This window comes from Gastrolobium bilobum, unplaced genomic scaffold, assembly GCF_033153095.1.
Source record: "Gastrolobium bilobum isolate Gb01-03AN ecotype WA unplaced genomic scaffold, APGP_CSIRO_Gbil_v1 utg104670, whole genome shotgun sequence".
Classification (NCBI taxonomy): Eukaryota; Viridiplantae; Streptophyta; class Magnoliopsida; order Fabales; family Fabaceae; genus Gastrolobium; species Gastrolobium bilobum.
Window position 1 is genome coordinate 24,594 of NW_026899565.1, and position 16,816 is coordinate 41,409.

The 16,816-nt window shown below is 35.8% G+C and overlaps 1 protein-coding gene across 1 annotated transcript; it reads right to left on the minus strand.

The window, feature by feature from the left end:
• Positions 1–585: 585 nt before the first annotated feature.
• On the minus strand, positions 586–3,666 carry LOC133291569 (uncharacterized). Its single transcript, XM_061489845.1, has 7 exons — positions 3,060–3,666; positions 2,577–2,648; positions 2,214–2,281; positions 1,923–2,079; positions 1,572–1,652; positions 1,369–1,458; positions 586–1,156 (listed from the first exon to the last, which is right to left on the minus strand). The coding sequence occupies exons 1-7, from the start codon at positions 3,300–3,302 to the stop codon at positions 1,037–1,039; spliced, it is 831 nt and encodes a 276-aa protein (XP_061345829.1). The 5' UTR covers positions 3,303–3,666; the 3' UTR covers positions 586–1,036.
• Between the last annotated feature and the right edge of the window lie 13,150 nt (positions 3,667–16,816).

A 16,816-nucleotide genomic window follows, 5' to 3' on the forward strand; every position in this document is an offset into this window, starting at 1 on the left:
TGGTTCCAACTTCCAACAATTGCATGAGCAGCATTATTCTTCTATTATTTATATCCTCAATGTTTGCATAGAAGGCATTGGCAACCAAGTGCAAGGAGGTAGAGAATATAATGTATTGGTCCTAATTAGAGAAAATTCCATTAAAATCTAAGTGAATAGGTAATTAAGTATATGTTCAATTTAAGAATATTAAAGATGGGGAAATATGACGTGGGTGAATGTTTCCCATGCGGAAAATCGTGTTTCAATGATCATTTTTATCACCCATGAAACTTAATGTTTGATTGTAACTGGGAACAATGTTACTCATCAATGATCAACTTGCTGGTTGATTTGGGAGCGGCTTCCAATAATGTGTATATTGTGTGTGGCATTCAATAAGAAACGAGGACTTCTAACTCCGATATTTGAAGTCTTCGAGCTTCACCTCACAGAATATTGGGGTTAATTTCACAAAATAACTTGGAATTATTTTCCATTTAGTGAAACTCTTATAAAATAATTCAATAATAAAAGTGTGTTAAAAAGAATGCCAATCAGAATATTATTGTCATTTCATATATTAAAAATAGTATATTACACACCTTTGACATATCCCTATAAGACTATAGAGAAGCCATTTTGTTTGAAAGCAAAGCAAAAAGTATAAAAAGCCAACAAGCACGGATGGTCGATGAGAGATTCTCGTGAAATCAAATGCAAATTGTTTGTCTTCTACTGTTTGGTTGCTTCAATCATAATAATGATTATGGAGACACGGGTTCAACCTTTTCGTCACGGAATGACTTGTTCCTAATAAAATTAACATTGCTACAACTTTCGAAGAATTGGTGAAGCAGCAATATTATAAAACGAGGATGTTCTTTGTTGAAAAGGCCATATGAATTCCAAAATATTAACCACCATCTCAAAGTCGCTCAAGCTATAATGTACGTACGTACACTAGAGCTGAGAAAATCATGAACAACAACGCATGGCATTTCAACAAGCCTTCTTTACATGGTGCAAATTTTTGGTACATAAACTGACATACAAATTACACTTGTTCCTGGTGTGTATTCACTGTTTGTCCAGGTGTTATGGCAAACTGCAGACCCCTTCGCTGCCCTGATTGTAGAACGAAAGCAACTTGGGTTGCTGCTAGTGCTGCAGCCTCCTGCTTCACCATAACATGAAAACGATAAGAATTTCCCAGAACATAACTGATAATCCATCTCCATGTGTTGCAGTTTCCCAGCAACACGACCAAGAGATATGAACAAAAATGGAGCCAAAAAGCATCATTTCAAAACAAAATTTATAAATACTGAATTGGCCAAAAAAAAAAAAAAAAACCAAAAATTAGTCAGAACTACAACTGAAACTTACTTGTCTTTGTCGGCGACGTTGCAAAATACTGATTGCCCAAGCCATGATATAGCAAGGTAAAAGAAATCCAGCAGCTCGAAGCAAGAAAAGCTGCAGAAAATGGTCAGTTAATTAGGTTTGCTCGACAATACATTTGAAAGCAATAGTACAATACAACAATAACCATATGAACTACTTAGCCACAAGGAACTCAAGTGACTTACAGAGAAAAAAGTGGATGGATCATCTTCAGCATCAGCATCCGGGACAGAAAGTGCATGCCTCAAGAGTAAAAGGGCCATAAACTGCACCAAATAGAATGGATTAGGCTTGAAAGTATGTCCAAGTGTTAGCATACTAGCATAGTCAATGTGCATCAAGACCCTAAAGATCATATCAAGTAAAATCAATTTTCTTGAATTTCCAAACAATATGCCTAAAGCTTCACACTTTTGTTTCTATATCTACTGTCCAATAGCATGGCCTCAAGAAAATGGATGTCTGGTGCTCATTCATATATGACTGAATTCTACAAATAATTTGTTAAAAAGGACTTCAAGGTTAATAATCCTTACAATTAGAACAGCTGAACGACAAAATGCAGCTCCACTGGCATTAGAAGCAGCATATCCATCATATTCTGCTTCAAAGAACTGGCGTTCTGCCTCTGCAATTGCCAAGAGTCGAGGATCACGCAAGTCCAAAGGCGTGCCAGAGATTGTCCAACCTCCACTGCAAATATGGTCATAACTCATGAGACAGGAGTTTCAAACAAATATCTTTTTTAAGAGTTTGAAATAGATTGCTTATACATAGAACTAACATACTAGAACTAGACTATTTTAAAATAGAAAATTTCAGCTTACCCTATATCAATGGTAGTTTCTTCGGGTTGTGGGCGAGGTGGTGGGGCAGTATAACCAGGTTGATAGGGCTGAGAATTCAATAAACAAAAGGAAAATAAACTAACATCAAAGATATGCACTAATTTAATATCAATGGAAGGATTAAAGTATACAGACACATTCAGAGAGAGAGCATTTGGTTCAATTCAGAGATACCATTGTACAAAATTATTATTCAATAAAGCTATATTTATTTATTTTAAAAATAAAAAAAAAGTATGACCAAAGGGAGTTCACAAGTCACAACCATTATCTACCATCATCACAAGATTCACAACCTTGCAATATTATGAAATATGAAAATTTAATGTAAAAGAAGCATACCTTATGACATATCTCACAAATAATGTCTCCTTTCTCGTTGCACCAATGCTGGACGCACTTTCTGTGAGCGTACTGTGCAAAAAACAAATTCCATCAGTTCATGAATTAGGAAGAAAAAAACAGAGACGAGATATATGAAAACCAATGCCACATATAAAGCAACGTTCTCAGCATCAATAACGCATCTACCAGTTCAACACAGGAAACCAATTATGCTATCAAAAATAAAAGACGGTGCTTCCCAGAAGCATTTTATTACCAAGCAAGTTTTTTCCATATCTCAATTAGGAAAAAAAAAAAAAAAAGGATCTAATTTGTAACCCGATAGGATAAAGGGCATAATAGCATATATTGGAGCCATAATTAACTAATTATCATCACCACTAACCATAACACCTGAAATTCCAATTTTATTTATTTATTTATTATTCTTGGCTTTTTAATGAAACGAAGACCTGGAATCCGGAGAAAACAAGAATGTACCTTAAGACTGCCGCTGCAGGCGCAGGGTGACTCTAGATTGTTGAGGCTGTCCTCCTCCTGACAAATGCGACACTCCGCCATCTGTAACAGCGGCTCCTCCTCGTCCTCCTCCGTCGCCGGAGAAGAACCGGAGGGCCCCTCATCGACCGGTTCAGGAGAGGGCTGAGCCGGGTGTTGGGTCAGCGGCTCAACCGGCACGGGGCGGACCAGACGGTCCACATACAGCACCAAATGATCGCTCATTGATGCTTTTTATTTATTTATTTATTCAAACCTAACCAACCCAACCCAAACCAAACCCCCTGAGGAACAATATAATCAAAATCAAAATTTCAAAAAGTTAAAGTAAGAGGGGGAATGGAATGGAATGGAATCGAACGGAACCGAGAAAAAAAGAAAGAAAGAAAGAAAAACCCAAGATCACGCGGTGAATCGGCGGATCCCGAGAAAATGAGGGAATCTGAGACTCACCGGAGAAAAAGGGTAATAATTTGTAAGAGAAAGAGGGAAGAGAGAGTGTGTGTTTGCGTGTGAAGGAAATAAGACTTTGGGCGCATATATAGGGAAGATAGAGGTGTTGGTGTTGGTGAATGGTGAATGGTGAATGGTGCTGTTTCTTTGGTTTGGTTTGGTGGCTTCCTAGAATTCGAATGTGGAATTTTGGAACGTAGAAAAGGACATTATGGTCATTTTGAGACAGGCATGTATCGATGATGTTGGTATTATTATTGTCTTGCGCTGCCGCGTAAACGACCCGTTCCCCCCCGTCTGTGTGACCGAGTTCGGGACCCACGTCTTATGAGTCAAGACAGATTTTCTTCGTAATCGAAGACAGGGCAAAAAAATTAAAATAATGTATTTAAATTAAATAATTATGTATTTAATATTGTTTCGTAAAAAATTACACATCTATTGCACAATGTGTCGCCAGTTTTGGGCGTTTCTCCCATAGATAAGACGCCTCAATGGGGCGTCACATGTGACGCCCAAAACTAGCGTCACATGTGTGCTCTATATATTTCCTCACCCCCTCCATTCAATTCACATCTCTTCTCTCGCTCTTCATATCTCTCTTCTCCACCAACATTCCTTTATCTTTAATTTAGTATTTGAATTTTAGTTGTAATTCTATTTAAAAATGAGCTCAAATCCTGATTCTGTTGGTAGGAAGGTAGAAGGTCGACGAGGTGTCATATTCGAAGGTGAAAAAAGGCCGACACGTATCCAACGCAACACAACCATTGGCGAACTGCATCAGGGAATTCGGCAGAAGTTAAGTCTTCAAGACAACCAATGTATCACTGAGATCACGACAAGGGTGTGGCAAGGTGATAAATACATTAGTTTGAAAGTGCTAGACGATGAAGACTTGGAGATGACAATGGAAGAATTTTGCAACCAGTCAAGGACAGATTTTCTAGAGTTGTATGTCGACATCGTTGCAACGGAGAATGCTCCCATACCGGTGATGTCAGTTTATTTAAATTCTCCCCGTCTTCCAGCTTCTCCTGCCGCTCATGCGTCTCCAGTTGGTATCTTTTCTGAGGGAGATGAAAATGATCCGACTTGGGAAATGCACGACGAAGATGACGATGATGACGATGAAAACATGGCAATGGAAGAACATCTTCTGGCGGAGGATGCTAGTGCTTCAGAAGGAGATGAATCTTGTGAGATGGGTGCGTCTGAAATTCCAATATTCCATCAACCAGTCGTCGCGCAAATGCCGCAGTTGAATGACGTTGCGTCTGCTCTGTTTGGTATTCCACAAGAAGATAATTGTTCCCATTTGTATACTGCGTGAATAAATAACTGATTTAATACCTGAATTAGTAAGTTCGTATTAAAAAATTATAATCCGCAATTGCAGGTGACACAGATGTTATTCCTTTTTGGGAAGGAATTCCGCATTATTCTTACATTGATTGGAGTTATCAGACTTGTCCGCCAGACTTGTCCGCCAGCAACCAAGTCCCCAACATCCGGGCAATGTGGGCTTTTGTGAAGTAGATCTCGGCAGCATGATTCCCTTCATGATCAGTCCACCGGGTATAATGTCGATCCAAGAATGAGATGCGGAGGTCGCCAGAATGATGGAACTCACCGGCCTCTGGAACATGTCCAAAAACAGCAGCAGAAGCAGCGTGCCAATCCTCAGAGGTCGATCCGATGACGACATTACCGTCGGTCGGCAAGCCCAAGATGCCTGCCACATCTTGTAAGGTGATCGTCATCTCACCTTGGGTCATGTGAAAGGTATGTGTCTCTGGTCTCCACCTCTCGACCAGAGCACTAATTAAAAATGTATCTATCTGTGATAAATTACGCAGTTATCAAGTGTTAACGAATTTTATTAAATAATTACATAAATACAAAACGACATAAATAACATACCTGGATATGTTGCATCCTGGCAACATGTATGAAACCCGTCTGTCTGAGGTACTCTTCCACAACCTGTGGAATAGCACCGGTAGGTGGGGCCCCTTGTGGCTTCCCATGCCTAGTCTTAATCTTTCTTACATGCTCAGTATTCCACACTCGCTGTGAAATATGACCTTTCTGCGTCCTCTGACGAAGGACCTCCCACCTGTACGGTCCAGGTATGATCCACATGCTGGGATCGGTGGGCTCTACATCCGAATCAGATCCCGAAGAAGATGATGACTCAGCCATTATCCGCAGCTAACTACAAAGTTATGCACTCCCGCATTAATAACATCATACATACGAAATTTACAAAGTCTCTAACACTATTTATAAATCACTAATTAATATGCTAAACCCTAATACATAATTAAAAATCGGTAATAATAATAACTACGTAATAATAATATTACTATATCATTACAACATTCATAGCATGACACAAAATTTCTAAGTGACTATCCTAATGTTCCAAGTCTCTAATATACAATCAATCCTAACATGTATTACTAACTAGCACTGTAATTTAAATGTATACATATGGGGTATTATGACCTTACCTACGTTGGCAGAGCTTCGCTACGAACCGCAGTTAGAGAGAGGTTGGAGAGAGGTTAGAGAGAGGTTAGAGAGGTAAATGAGTAAGGAGTGAAAAAAGGAAAGTGAGGTATATATAGGTTGCACATGAGACGCCATCTTTGGGCGTCACATGTGACGCCCTACTGGGGCGTCTTCTCTAGGAGAGAGACGCCTCACTGGGGCGTCACATGTGACGCCCAAAGAAGGCGTCTCATTGTGCAACAAATATGTAATTTTTAATAAAACAGCATTAAATGCGTAATTATTTTAATTAATTACATTATTTTAATTTTTTTGCCTCGAAGACAGCTTCCAATTATTATTATTTTCGTTACTATTTTTTTTTTGGATCGAGCAATTTTTTTTCCCTTTTTTTCTTCTTAATTTTTATCATCATGATTTATTAATTATATCGAATGTTGTCTTATGAAATATCCTTTTAAATGCATGCTTAATCTTTATTAATTTTGAAATATATAAATTATATTCATTAAAAAGATTAATTATAAATTATTTTAAATATTACATATGTGGCTGATTAACCAATTATACTTTTTTTGAAAAAATTATTTGAGTAAATATAAGGTAGAGGGCATTAAATTAACTAAATTTATTTAATTGATATAAAATTTGTTTAAATTAGAAATCGATATTCAATTTGTTAAGTCAAATAATATTTAAAATTATAAATAATTTTCATTTATCTAACGTAATTTTTTAAATCGTTGAACAATCATTAACGCTAAATTTATTTTTAATTGTATTAATTTGAGTATTTATTTATTTAATCTATCCAAAAAATTCAATCCACTCAATTTTTTTTTATAAATAGGAAAAGAATTAATAATTATATTATTTTTATTGATAATAAATTTGATATTTAGAATTTATAGGAATTTCAAAATATCATATATAAATGAGAATAATTTTCCTTTTTAATTATTATTTACTTATTCAATTAATTACAAAATAATATTATCAAATTAATACAATTTATATAAGATAATAATTAAAAATTTAAATGATTCTCATTTACATGTTAATATTTTAAAATCCTTACATGTTCAAAAATATCAAATTTATTATCAGTATTCGTTAATGTCAATATGATTATTAATATTTCTTTTTTCTTTCTTCATTTGTCGAGAAAAAAATAGAGTGGAATGAATTTTTTGGACAAAGACAGAAAAAAAATAAGAGTTGATGTTTTCTTATGTTGCATGAAAACATGAGAGAACAAAAGTAGAGACAAATAAAATGTTGGTTCCATATTTTATATTAGAAAAGAAATGAAAAATTAATTGACATGAAAAATAAATTTGTGTAGGAAAATTTTTTACTATCCTATTACATGAGAGCATGATTTTCCAAAAAATAATAGTCAAATTATTATTATTATTTTGGAAGAGGACGAGGGGTAAAAGTAAAACCCAAAAGAAAATATAAAAAACACAGAAAAATACGGAAACAAAACCTGGAGCATTTCCTCTTAGATCACCTAGTCTGAAGTTGGTGCTAATGCTTTCTTGGCTAAAAAGTATCTCCTTGCCTTGGAACATACAGAGGCTTGATCAACCAGTTCTTAGCTATATTCCTTCGAATAACCAGGTCTCAGCAACATTTAACCCCATAAAAATAGCCTAGAGCTCCACTTCCTTTGGATTGCACCAACATATATGGTAAGAGAATCCATTAATCCACACGCCTTGTGCATTATTGAAGATTTCACTACAACCAGCGCTACGAGAAGTAAGGCAAATAGCTACAACATTTAGCGGGCGTTTGGTTGAAGAATTATTTTTGGAATAGTAGAGAGATGTAATAGATAGAGAAATGATTGGAAAGATAGATAAATTGAGATAGATAGAAAAATGTAAAAAAAAGTTGTTTGGTGGGAAAAAGTTTTACTGGAAAAATTAGGTAACTTTATGAAATCAACAGTGCATTAAAAGTCAGATAACCGGTTTTCCGAAAATCCCACCTTCAAATTGGGTTTCTAAACAGTGCGGATATCTATGTTTCTCATAAATCCAGACAAATTAGATAGATGGGTTTTGGTGAAAATACGTTGAAACAAACATGGTGTTTCTAAAAGTCATACTTCAGAAAGATAGATATCCGCTGAAAAGCTCCCAACCAAACACCACCTTAGGTTAATCCGAGAAGAAGGAGAAGGTTTCCAACCAGCACTTTAGCAAGAATTATGTTGACATGAATAATAATTTCACACATTGTCATTTAAAAAAATCTTTTAGATTATGGGTTCACTTTTTTTTTTTGCAGAAGATAAGTTATCTGCAGTAAGCCCAATACGACGTCGTTTTAGGGCAGAAATCATGGTGTTTTTGTAATTTTAATTTATTTCAGGGTTATTATATATTGGAGTTAGTTGCTGAATACTGTAACAATAATATTCAAACTCAAACTTGCAACAGTCTCTTAGATAGGTTTAGCTAAGTCGATATTCTTGTTTAGCTAGCAGATATTCTAGCCGATAGAGTATTTTGTTTGTTAGTTAGTTTTAGCCTTTAGATAGAATACCTTCATAATATATTTGGTATAACAGTTTTGTACTGATCCCAGCCTACTTAAAGGGCTGCACTTGAATGATAGAGGAACGGTAACAGTACCAAGTTTATCTTGGTATCAGAGCGTTCCTAAAACAACGTTTCCGCAAAGACTGTGTGAAAAGTGCGAAAGCTAGCCCTACGAGTATGGTCAGAGAAGGAGTCAGCAAGTTGAAGCCCTTAGATCCTGCGTCGCCGTATTATCTGCCAAGTTCAGATAACCCAGGCATCGTGCTTACAACTATGATGCTGCGAGGAGAGGGCAACTACGAAAACTGGGCGAAGCTCATGAAAAACGCACTTAAGGCGAAAAACAAGTTGGGATTCATAACCGGATCCGTGAAGAAACCAAACGAAGCAGATGCAGAAGAATGGCGAGCTTGGGAGATGTGCAACTCCATGATAAATGGATGGATACACAACACCATTGATCCAAAGCTCCAACCGTTCATCAAATGCTTTGATGAAGTGAAGGACTTGTGGGACGACCTGAAAGAAAGATATGTCGTGGAGAATTTCCCACGACAGTACCAACTCAAAACGAGTTTGGTTAGTATAAAACAACTGGGAAGCAACGTGGGAGAATATTATACGAAGCTGAGAGGAATATGGGACGAGCTTGAAGGAAGTAAGACTCGCAAGACGTGTGCATGTGGAGATAACTGTGCGTACGCGAAGGAGACAGAAGAGGAAATGGAAGATGACCGTGTGTACCAGTTCCTTATGGGATTGGACGAAGCAACATTTGGCAATTTGCGGTCACAAATATTAAATAGCTCTCCCCTGCCAACTGTGAACAAAGCTTATGCCATTGTCACGCAAGAAGAAACTCATCGTAATATTGCTCGTAATCAAGATGAACGAAGAAATGTGGTGGGATATGTAGCTCAGGTTGATTCCAAGGAAAAGATGGAGAACCAGGTGCAACGTATAGTCCTTGAAAAGCAAGCTGAGAGAGTACCATGTCCTTATTGTGGGAAAACCAATCATGATCCCTCGAGGTGCTGGAACATCGTTGGGTTTCCACCTAACCGAAATGGTGGACGAGGACGTGGAAGGGGACGATCAGGGGGACGATACATGCGAGAGCAGGCACATGCAACGATGACTTGGGATAACCTCCAACAAGCTGGTTCAATAACTGCGCCTCAGCAAGTTGCTACTGCTGCAAATTTCGTACTGACGCCAGAAATCGTGAACAAGCTCATGGCTTTGGTAGAACAACCTCAATCGACCCATGAAAAATTATCTGGTAAGAATACTCACTCCCAATGGCTTGTTGATAGCGGAGCCTCTCGAAACATGACTGGTTCTTTGAAATTGTTGGCTGAAGTTACAAATATTCAACCTTTGCTGTAACTTTGCCAAACGGGTCTATTACAAATGCAGAAAAACAAGGAGTGATGGTGTTTGATACAAATTTCAAATTACATAATGTGTTATATGTTCCTCAATTACGTTGCAACTTGATATTCGTTTCACAACTATTGAGACATAGTAATAAGATGGTGACTTTCACTGATAAAAACTGTATGTTGTAGGACCAAATACTGAAGAGGGAGATTGGTTTGGGTGAGCTAAATGAAGGTGTGTACGTGTTTCAGCCCAGACGTGCTTCGGTTTCAGCAATTCAAGCAGGAGACGCTATGGAATTGTGGCACAACAGGTTGGGTCATGCATCTTATGAAGTGTTATCTTTGATTCCAGAATTTAAATTTTCAATAGTTGTATCAAATAAGGCATGTGAAGTTTGTCAACGTGCCAAACAAACTCGGTCTATGTTTCCTTTGAGTTTTTCACGCAGTAAACCATGTTTTGATTTGATTCATTGTGATACTTGGGGACCCTACAAGACCCCGTCTTTTACGGGTGCTTATTATTTCTTAACTCTTGTGGATGATTTTAGTAGGAACGTGTGGGTATATATGATGGCAACAAAAGGAGAAACATATGATCGAATGTGTAAATTTCTAGCCATGGTGTCTAACCAATTCCAAAAGAATGTGAAAATAATTCGTTCGGATAATGGTACAGAATTTAAATCCAATAATATGATGAGACTCTTGAGTGATAAAGGGATTATGCAGCAAACTACGTGTGTTTATACACCAGAACAAAACGGAAGAGTAGAAAGGCGACATAGGCATATTCTTAATGTCTCGCGCGCTTTATTGTTCCATGCAGGTATGCCGGTGCAGTTTTGGGAAGAAAGCGTTCTTACGGCTGTGCACTTGATCAATCACACACCCACAAAAGTTCTTCAAGGCAAATCACCCCATGAAGTGTTGCACGGAGTCCCTCCTGATTACAACCTTTTACGAACGTTTGGTTCTCTATGCTTTGCTAGCGTTAGACCCAAACCTCTTGATAAATTTTCTTCACGGTCACGTTGATGCATTTTAATTGGCTATCCAACAGGTCAGAAAGGGTGGAAATTGCTGGACTTAGAGACCCAAGAGCTTTTTGTGTCAAGAGACGTGAAATTCGAAGAAGCCATGTTTCCATTTCGGGAGAAATCAAAGAATGATCCTTTCACTCAATTGTCTCCATCGAATGTTTATGAGGGACTGCCAACAACTCTTGAAGCGGTGTAATCACTACCAGCCGAACCAATATCTGATGTTACTACACGTTCACAAGCAGCTGAGCAGACACCTGACCATACACAGCCGCAACATGAAGTCCCTACACAGTGGCAACTTGAAGCGGTGCAACCACCTGCTGTCCCCACACAATCACAGCTTGAAGCAGTGCAATCACTACCAGCCGAACAAACATCTGATGTTACTACACGTTCGCAGCATCCAAGAAAACCTCCATTGTACTTGAAGGACTATGCTTGCCACATGGCTGAAACACACACATCTTCTACCGTCCAAACCAATCGCTCCTCAGGTATTCAGTATTTGTTATGCAATTATATCAGTTTAAATAATTTTTCTAAGCACCATCAAGCTTTCGTTGCAGCAATTGATGCCAGTCATGAGCCGCGAAATTTTCGGGAAGCCATGCAAGACACACGATGAATAGAAGCCATGAAAGCAGAAGTCAATGCATTGGAAGAAAACTGCATTTGGCATATTACAGACTTGCCTCCAGGAAAACGTGCTCTGCCAAGCAAATGGGTCTTTAAAATTAAGTATCGGTCTGATGGAAAAGTGGAACAATACAAGGCGCGGTTGGTGATTGCTGGTAATTATCAGGTTGCTGGAGAAGATTATAGCGAGACATATGCACCAGTGGCAAAAATAGTGAGTGTTCGCACGCTGTTGGCCGTAGCTGCTGCGAAGAATTGGGAGTTGCATCAACTAGATGTACACAATGCTTTCTTGAATGGTGATCTAAGTGAAGAAGTTTACATGCGGTTTCCCCCTGGGTTCAATAATGGTTCTAATAACAAGGTTTGTCGACTTACAAAATCCTTGTATAGATTACGGCAATCACCAAGAAATTGGTTCTCCAAGCTAAGCACCTCTTTGACAACATATGGGTTTGTACAATCAAGAGCAGATTATACACTCTTTACGTTTCAGTGAGGGAAGGTTTTCCTAGCACTTTTGGTGTATGTTGATGATATCATCTTGGCCGGGAATGATGCTCAAGCGTGTACTGCGGTGAAGAATTATCTAAATCAGTGTTTTAAGATAAAAGACTTGGGAGCCCTGAAGTATTTCTTAGGCATTGAAATTTCCCGAAGCAAGGAAGGGATATTTTTGTGTCAACGCAAGTACGCTTTAGATGTTCTTTCTGAAGCGGGACTTAGTGGAAGCAAGCCCTCTCACCGCCTAGCTTTGGACGACGGTCTAGATTATGAAAATCCCGAACGCTATCGAAGGTTGATAGAAAAATTAATTTATCTCACCATCAGTAGGCCTGACTTAAGCTATGCTATTTATATTTTGTCTCAATTTATGCAACACCCAAAGCAAGCTCATTTTGAAGCTGTACTTAGTGTTCTTCGATATGTGAAACGTAATCCTGGCCAAGGACTTCTTCTCAAATCAGATTGTGATTTAAAAGTTCATGCCTACTGTGACTCTGACTGGGCATCATGCCCTCTTACTCGAAGATCCCTCACCGGTTTTTTTGTTATGCTTGGATCATCACCAATCTCCTAGAAGACCAAGAAACAAGTGACTGTCTGCAGCTCCTCAGTAGAAGCCGAATACAGATCGATGGCCGCAGCAAATGCGGAGATAATTTGGCTTAAATCGTTCCTTAATTCACTTGGTGCCACTCATTCAAGCCCCATGGAACTATTTTGTGATAACCAGGCAGCCCTACACATAGCTGCAAATCCAATATTTCACAAACGGACAAAGCACATTGAATTAGATTGCCATTTTGTACGTGAACATATCCTGGCCAATACCAACGTGACTGCTCATGTTCGTTCTAGTTGCCAACTTGCAGACTTCTTTACAAAGGCTTTGGGACATCGTGTGTTCCTTGATTTTTTACCCAAGTTGGGCATTTCATTCTTACATGCTCCAACTTGAGGGGGAGTATTGGAGTTAGTTGCTGAATATTGTAACAATAATATTCAAACTCAAACTTGTAACAGTCTCTTAGATAGGTTTAGCTAAGTCGATATTCTTTTTTAGCTAGCAGATATTCTAGCCGTTAGAGTATTTTGTTTGTTAGTTAGTTTTAGCCTTTAGATAGAATACCTTCGTAATATATTTGGTATAACAGTTTTGTACTGATCCCAGCCTACTTAAAGGGCTGCACTTGAATGATAGAGGAACAGTAACAGTACCAAGTTTATCTTTATAATATTTATAATTATAATTTTTTAATATTTCAATCTCAAAACGACGTCGTTTTGGGAGTAAATGCAGATAACTTATCTGCAGTAACTGCAGATAAGTTATCGGCAATAAGTCCAATATGACGTCGTTTTGGGACGAAAATTATGGTATTTTTGTAATTTTAATTTATTTCAAGGTTATTATAGTCTTTATAATTATAACTTTTTAATATTTCAATCTCAAAACGACGTCGTTTTGGAAGTAAATGCAGATAACTTATCTGCAGTAACTGCAGAAATATTTTTCTGATATATATATGGTAAAATCATTTCTGCAGTCGCTTTACGTATAACAACGACAGGTGTATGGTTATAATTTCCCACATTTAATGCTTTCATCCTTTGTATGGTTATGATTTTCCGCATTTAATACTTTCAAGTATATATATGGCAAGTATTTGATTGCTGCACGTATAGCAGATGCAGAAATGTAAACCCCTACACATATATGTATATGTGTATATGGGAAAAATATTTTTACAGCCACTTTAGATAAGGTTATCTACAGCTACCTCAAAAACTACGTCGTTTTGATTAATGAAGGATGTTTATGTAATTTTAGGTGAATTAATGAAGGGTGTTTTCGTAAAATGTATATGATAAAAATAAACAAAATTATGGAAACACCCTTCATTAATTCACCTAAAATTATATAAACATCCCTCACTAATCAAAACGACGTAGTTTTTGAGATAGATGTAGACAACCTTATCTAAAGTGGCTGTAGAAATATTTTTTTCCTATATATATATATAAGGTTCGCTTTTTCTGCTGTTACTGCATATAAGTTATCTCCAGTAAGCTTAATACGACGTCATTTTGGGACAAAAATCATGGTATTTTTGTAATTTTAATTTATTTCAGGGTTATTATAGTCTTTATAATTATAATTATTTAATTTTTTAATTCCAAAATGTTGTCATTTTGGGAGTAAATGCAGAAATATTTTTCTCAATATATATATATATATATATATATATATATATATATATATATATATATATATATATTTGAGAAAAATATTTCTCAAACAGTTTGAGATATATTTATTTTCGTGCACCCAAAAACTACGTTGTTTTGTTTATTTATTCACCTTTGAATGGTTATGATTTCTTTTTTTTTCTCTCTCTTCCTTTATCACCATTGATCAATTTTTTTACGGTTATAATTTAGTAGTCAGAGATAAAATTATCTCAAACAACTTGAGAAACGATAAACCCATATATATGGGTCAAGATAAAGTACACTTAGTCCCTCCTCAAGTTTGTTTTGATTTCCATAGATCTAATGATTTTAACATATTAAATGATATTTATTAATTATTTACTAATACATAATAAATTAAAGTTATCATACGAATGAAAATTAAATTAACTTATGATATATATGAGGATTATTTTATACTAGAATCTAAAGATTCCTCTCCATATATTAAAACTTCAAGTCTTCAATTGTTATTTTTAAATTTGCATAAAGTATGTTATCAAAAAAAAAAAAAAAAAATTTGCATAAAGTATTAAAAAGAAAATTAGAATAAAAAATACTTTATATTAATATATGGGAAAAATATTTCTGTAGTTAATGCAGATAATTTATCTGCATTTATTTCCAAAATGACGTCGTTTTGGTATTGAAATCTTAAAAAATCATAAATATAAAGACGATTATAACCCTGAAATAAATTAAAATTACAATAACACCATGATTTTCGTTCCAAAACGACGTCGTATTGGGCTTACTGCAGATAATTTATCTGTAGTAACTGCAGAAAAAGAAAACCCTTAATATATATATATGGGGTTTTACATTTCTGTAACTGCTATACGTGCAACAATCAAATAATTGCCATATATATATTTGAAAATATTAAATGCGATAAATCATAACCATACAAAGGATGAAAGCATTAAATGTGGAATCATAATCATACACATGTGTCGTTGATGTACGTAAAGAGGCTGCAGAAATTGCCATATATATATATATATATATATATATATATATATATATATATATATCAGAATACTATTTCTACAGTTACTGTACATAAGTTATCTGCATTTACTCCAAAATAACGTCGTTTTAGGATTGAAAGATTAAAAAATTATAATTATAAAGACTATAATAACTCTGAAATAAATGAAAATTATAAAAATACTATGATTTTCGCTCCAAAATAATGTCATATTAAATTTATTACAGATAATTTATGTGCACTTTATGAGTGGGTGACTTGGGAGCATTGAGAAGTCAGACAAGCATGGCTCCTTGAAAAAGAAAGTCAACTCTTTTTAGGTATTCAGATCCTTATGTTAATTATTTCCAACTTAACATGGGAGGTCTTCAATCAGCATTAAATTCGTAAGCTAAATTCGTGAGCTGTATTTTCAGATCATCTGTGCATTCATCAATTTTATATATACCCTTCGTCAATCTCCATTTCAAACGGCTACAAAATCACATGGTAATTTTTATTTTTAAGGAGAATCAAAATGCTATCTGTTTGGCTACATGACATGGAGAATCTCGTCAACGCAAGTTATTATTTTTAGTCATAAATGGTATACGAAATAAATATTAATAATTATTAATACCCATCATCACCTAAAACGCTTCTAGTTTAGACATGCAAAGAAAAACGGTATTGAAAGATGGCCAAGTTTTCTATTTGGAGCTCTAGTCAACGGCAGCCACGAATCATTATGTAGAAAAATGGCTTTATTGAGACCAGTAATGGGAGAACATTTTGGGTGCTCCGGAGCACTACGCTTCCGGCCAAAAATAAAAGAGAGATAGAATTAGAAGACAATTACGAAAAAAATGAGGAATTTAAATGAATTTACTTTTTTTATTTTAAGAAAAGAACCACCTAATTTTCAGATTCTGAACCACTGTAAATTTTCTCCGGTAATGGTGATTCTTTTATAATTAAAAAAAAAACCTTTTTTATACTTTTTAATTAGTTATATCTTTTTCATTTTATTAAAAAAATGAACAGAAATTTGAACGGTTCATTTGAGATGTGCATGCCTTGTGGATCCGAATCACGTAAATCAAATGAACTATCTCATTTTCAGATTGAAGATGATCATTAATGCATTTACATTTATTAAATGTATATTCCTATTTATGATTAATATATAATTGGGTTCACTTTTTCTACAGTAAATGTAGATAATTTATCTACAATAAGCCCAAAACGACGTCGTTTTGAGACGGAAATCATGGTATTTTTATAATTATAATTTATTTCAGAGTTATAATAGTTTTTTTCATTATAATTTTTTAATTTTTCAACTCAAAACGACATCGTTTTGGGAGCGAATGTAGATAACTTATCTACATTCACTTTAGAAACATTATAGCCTATATAA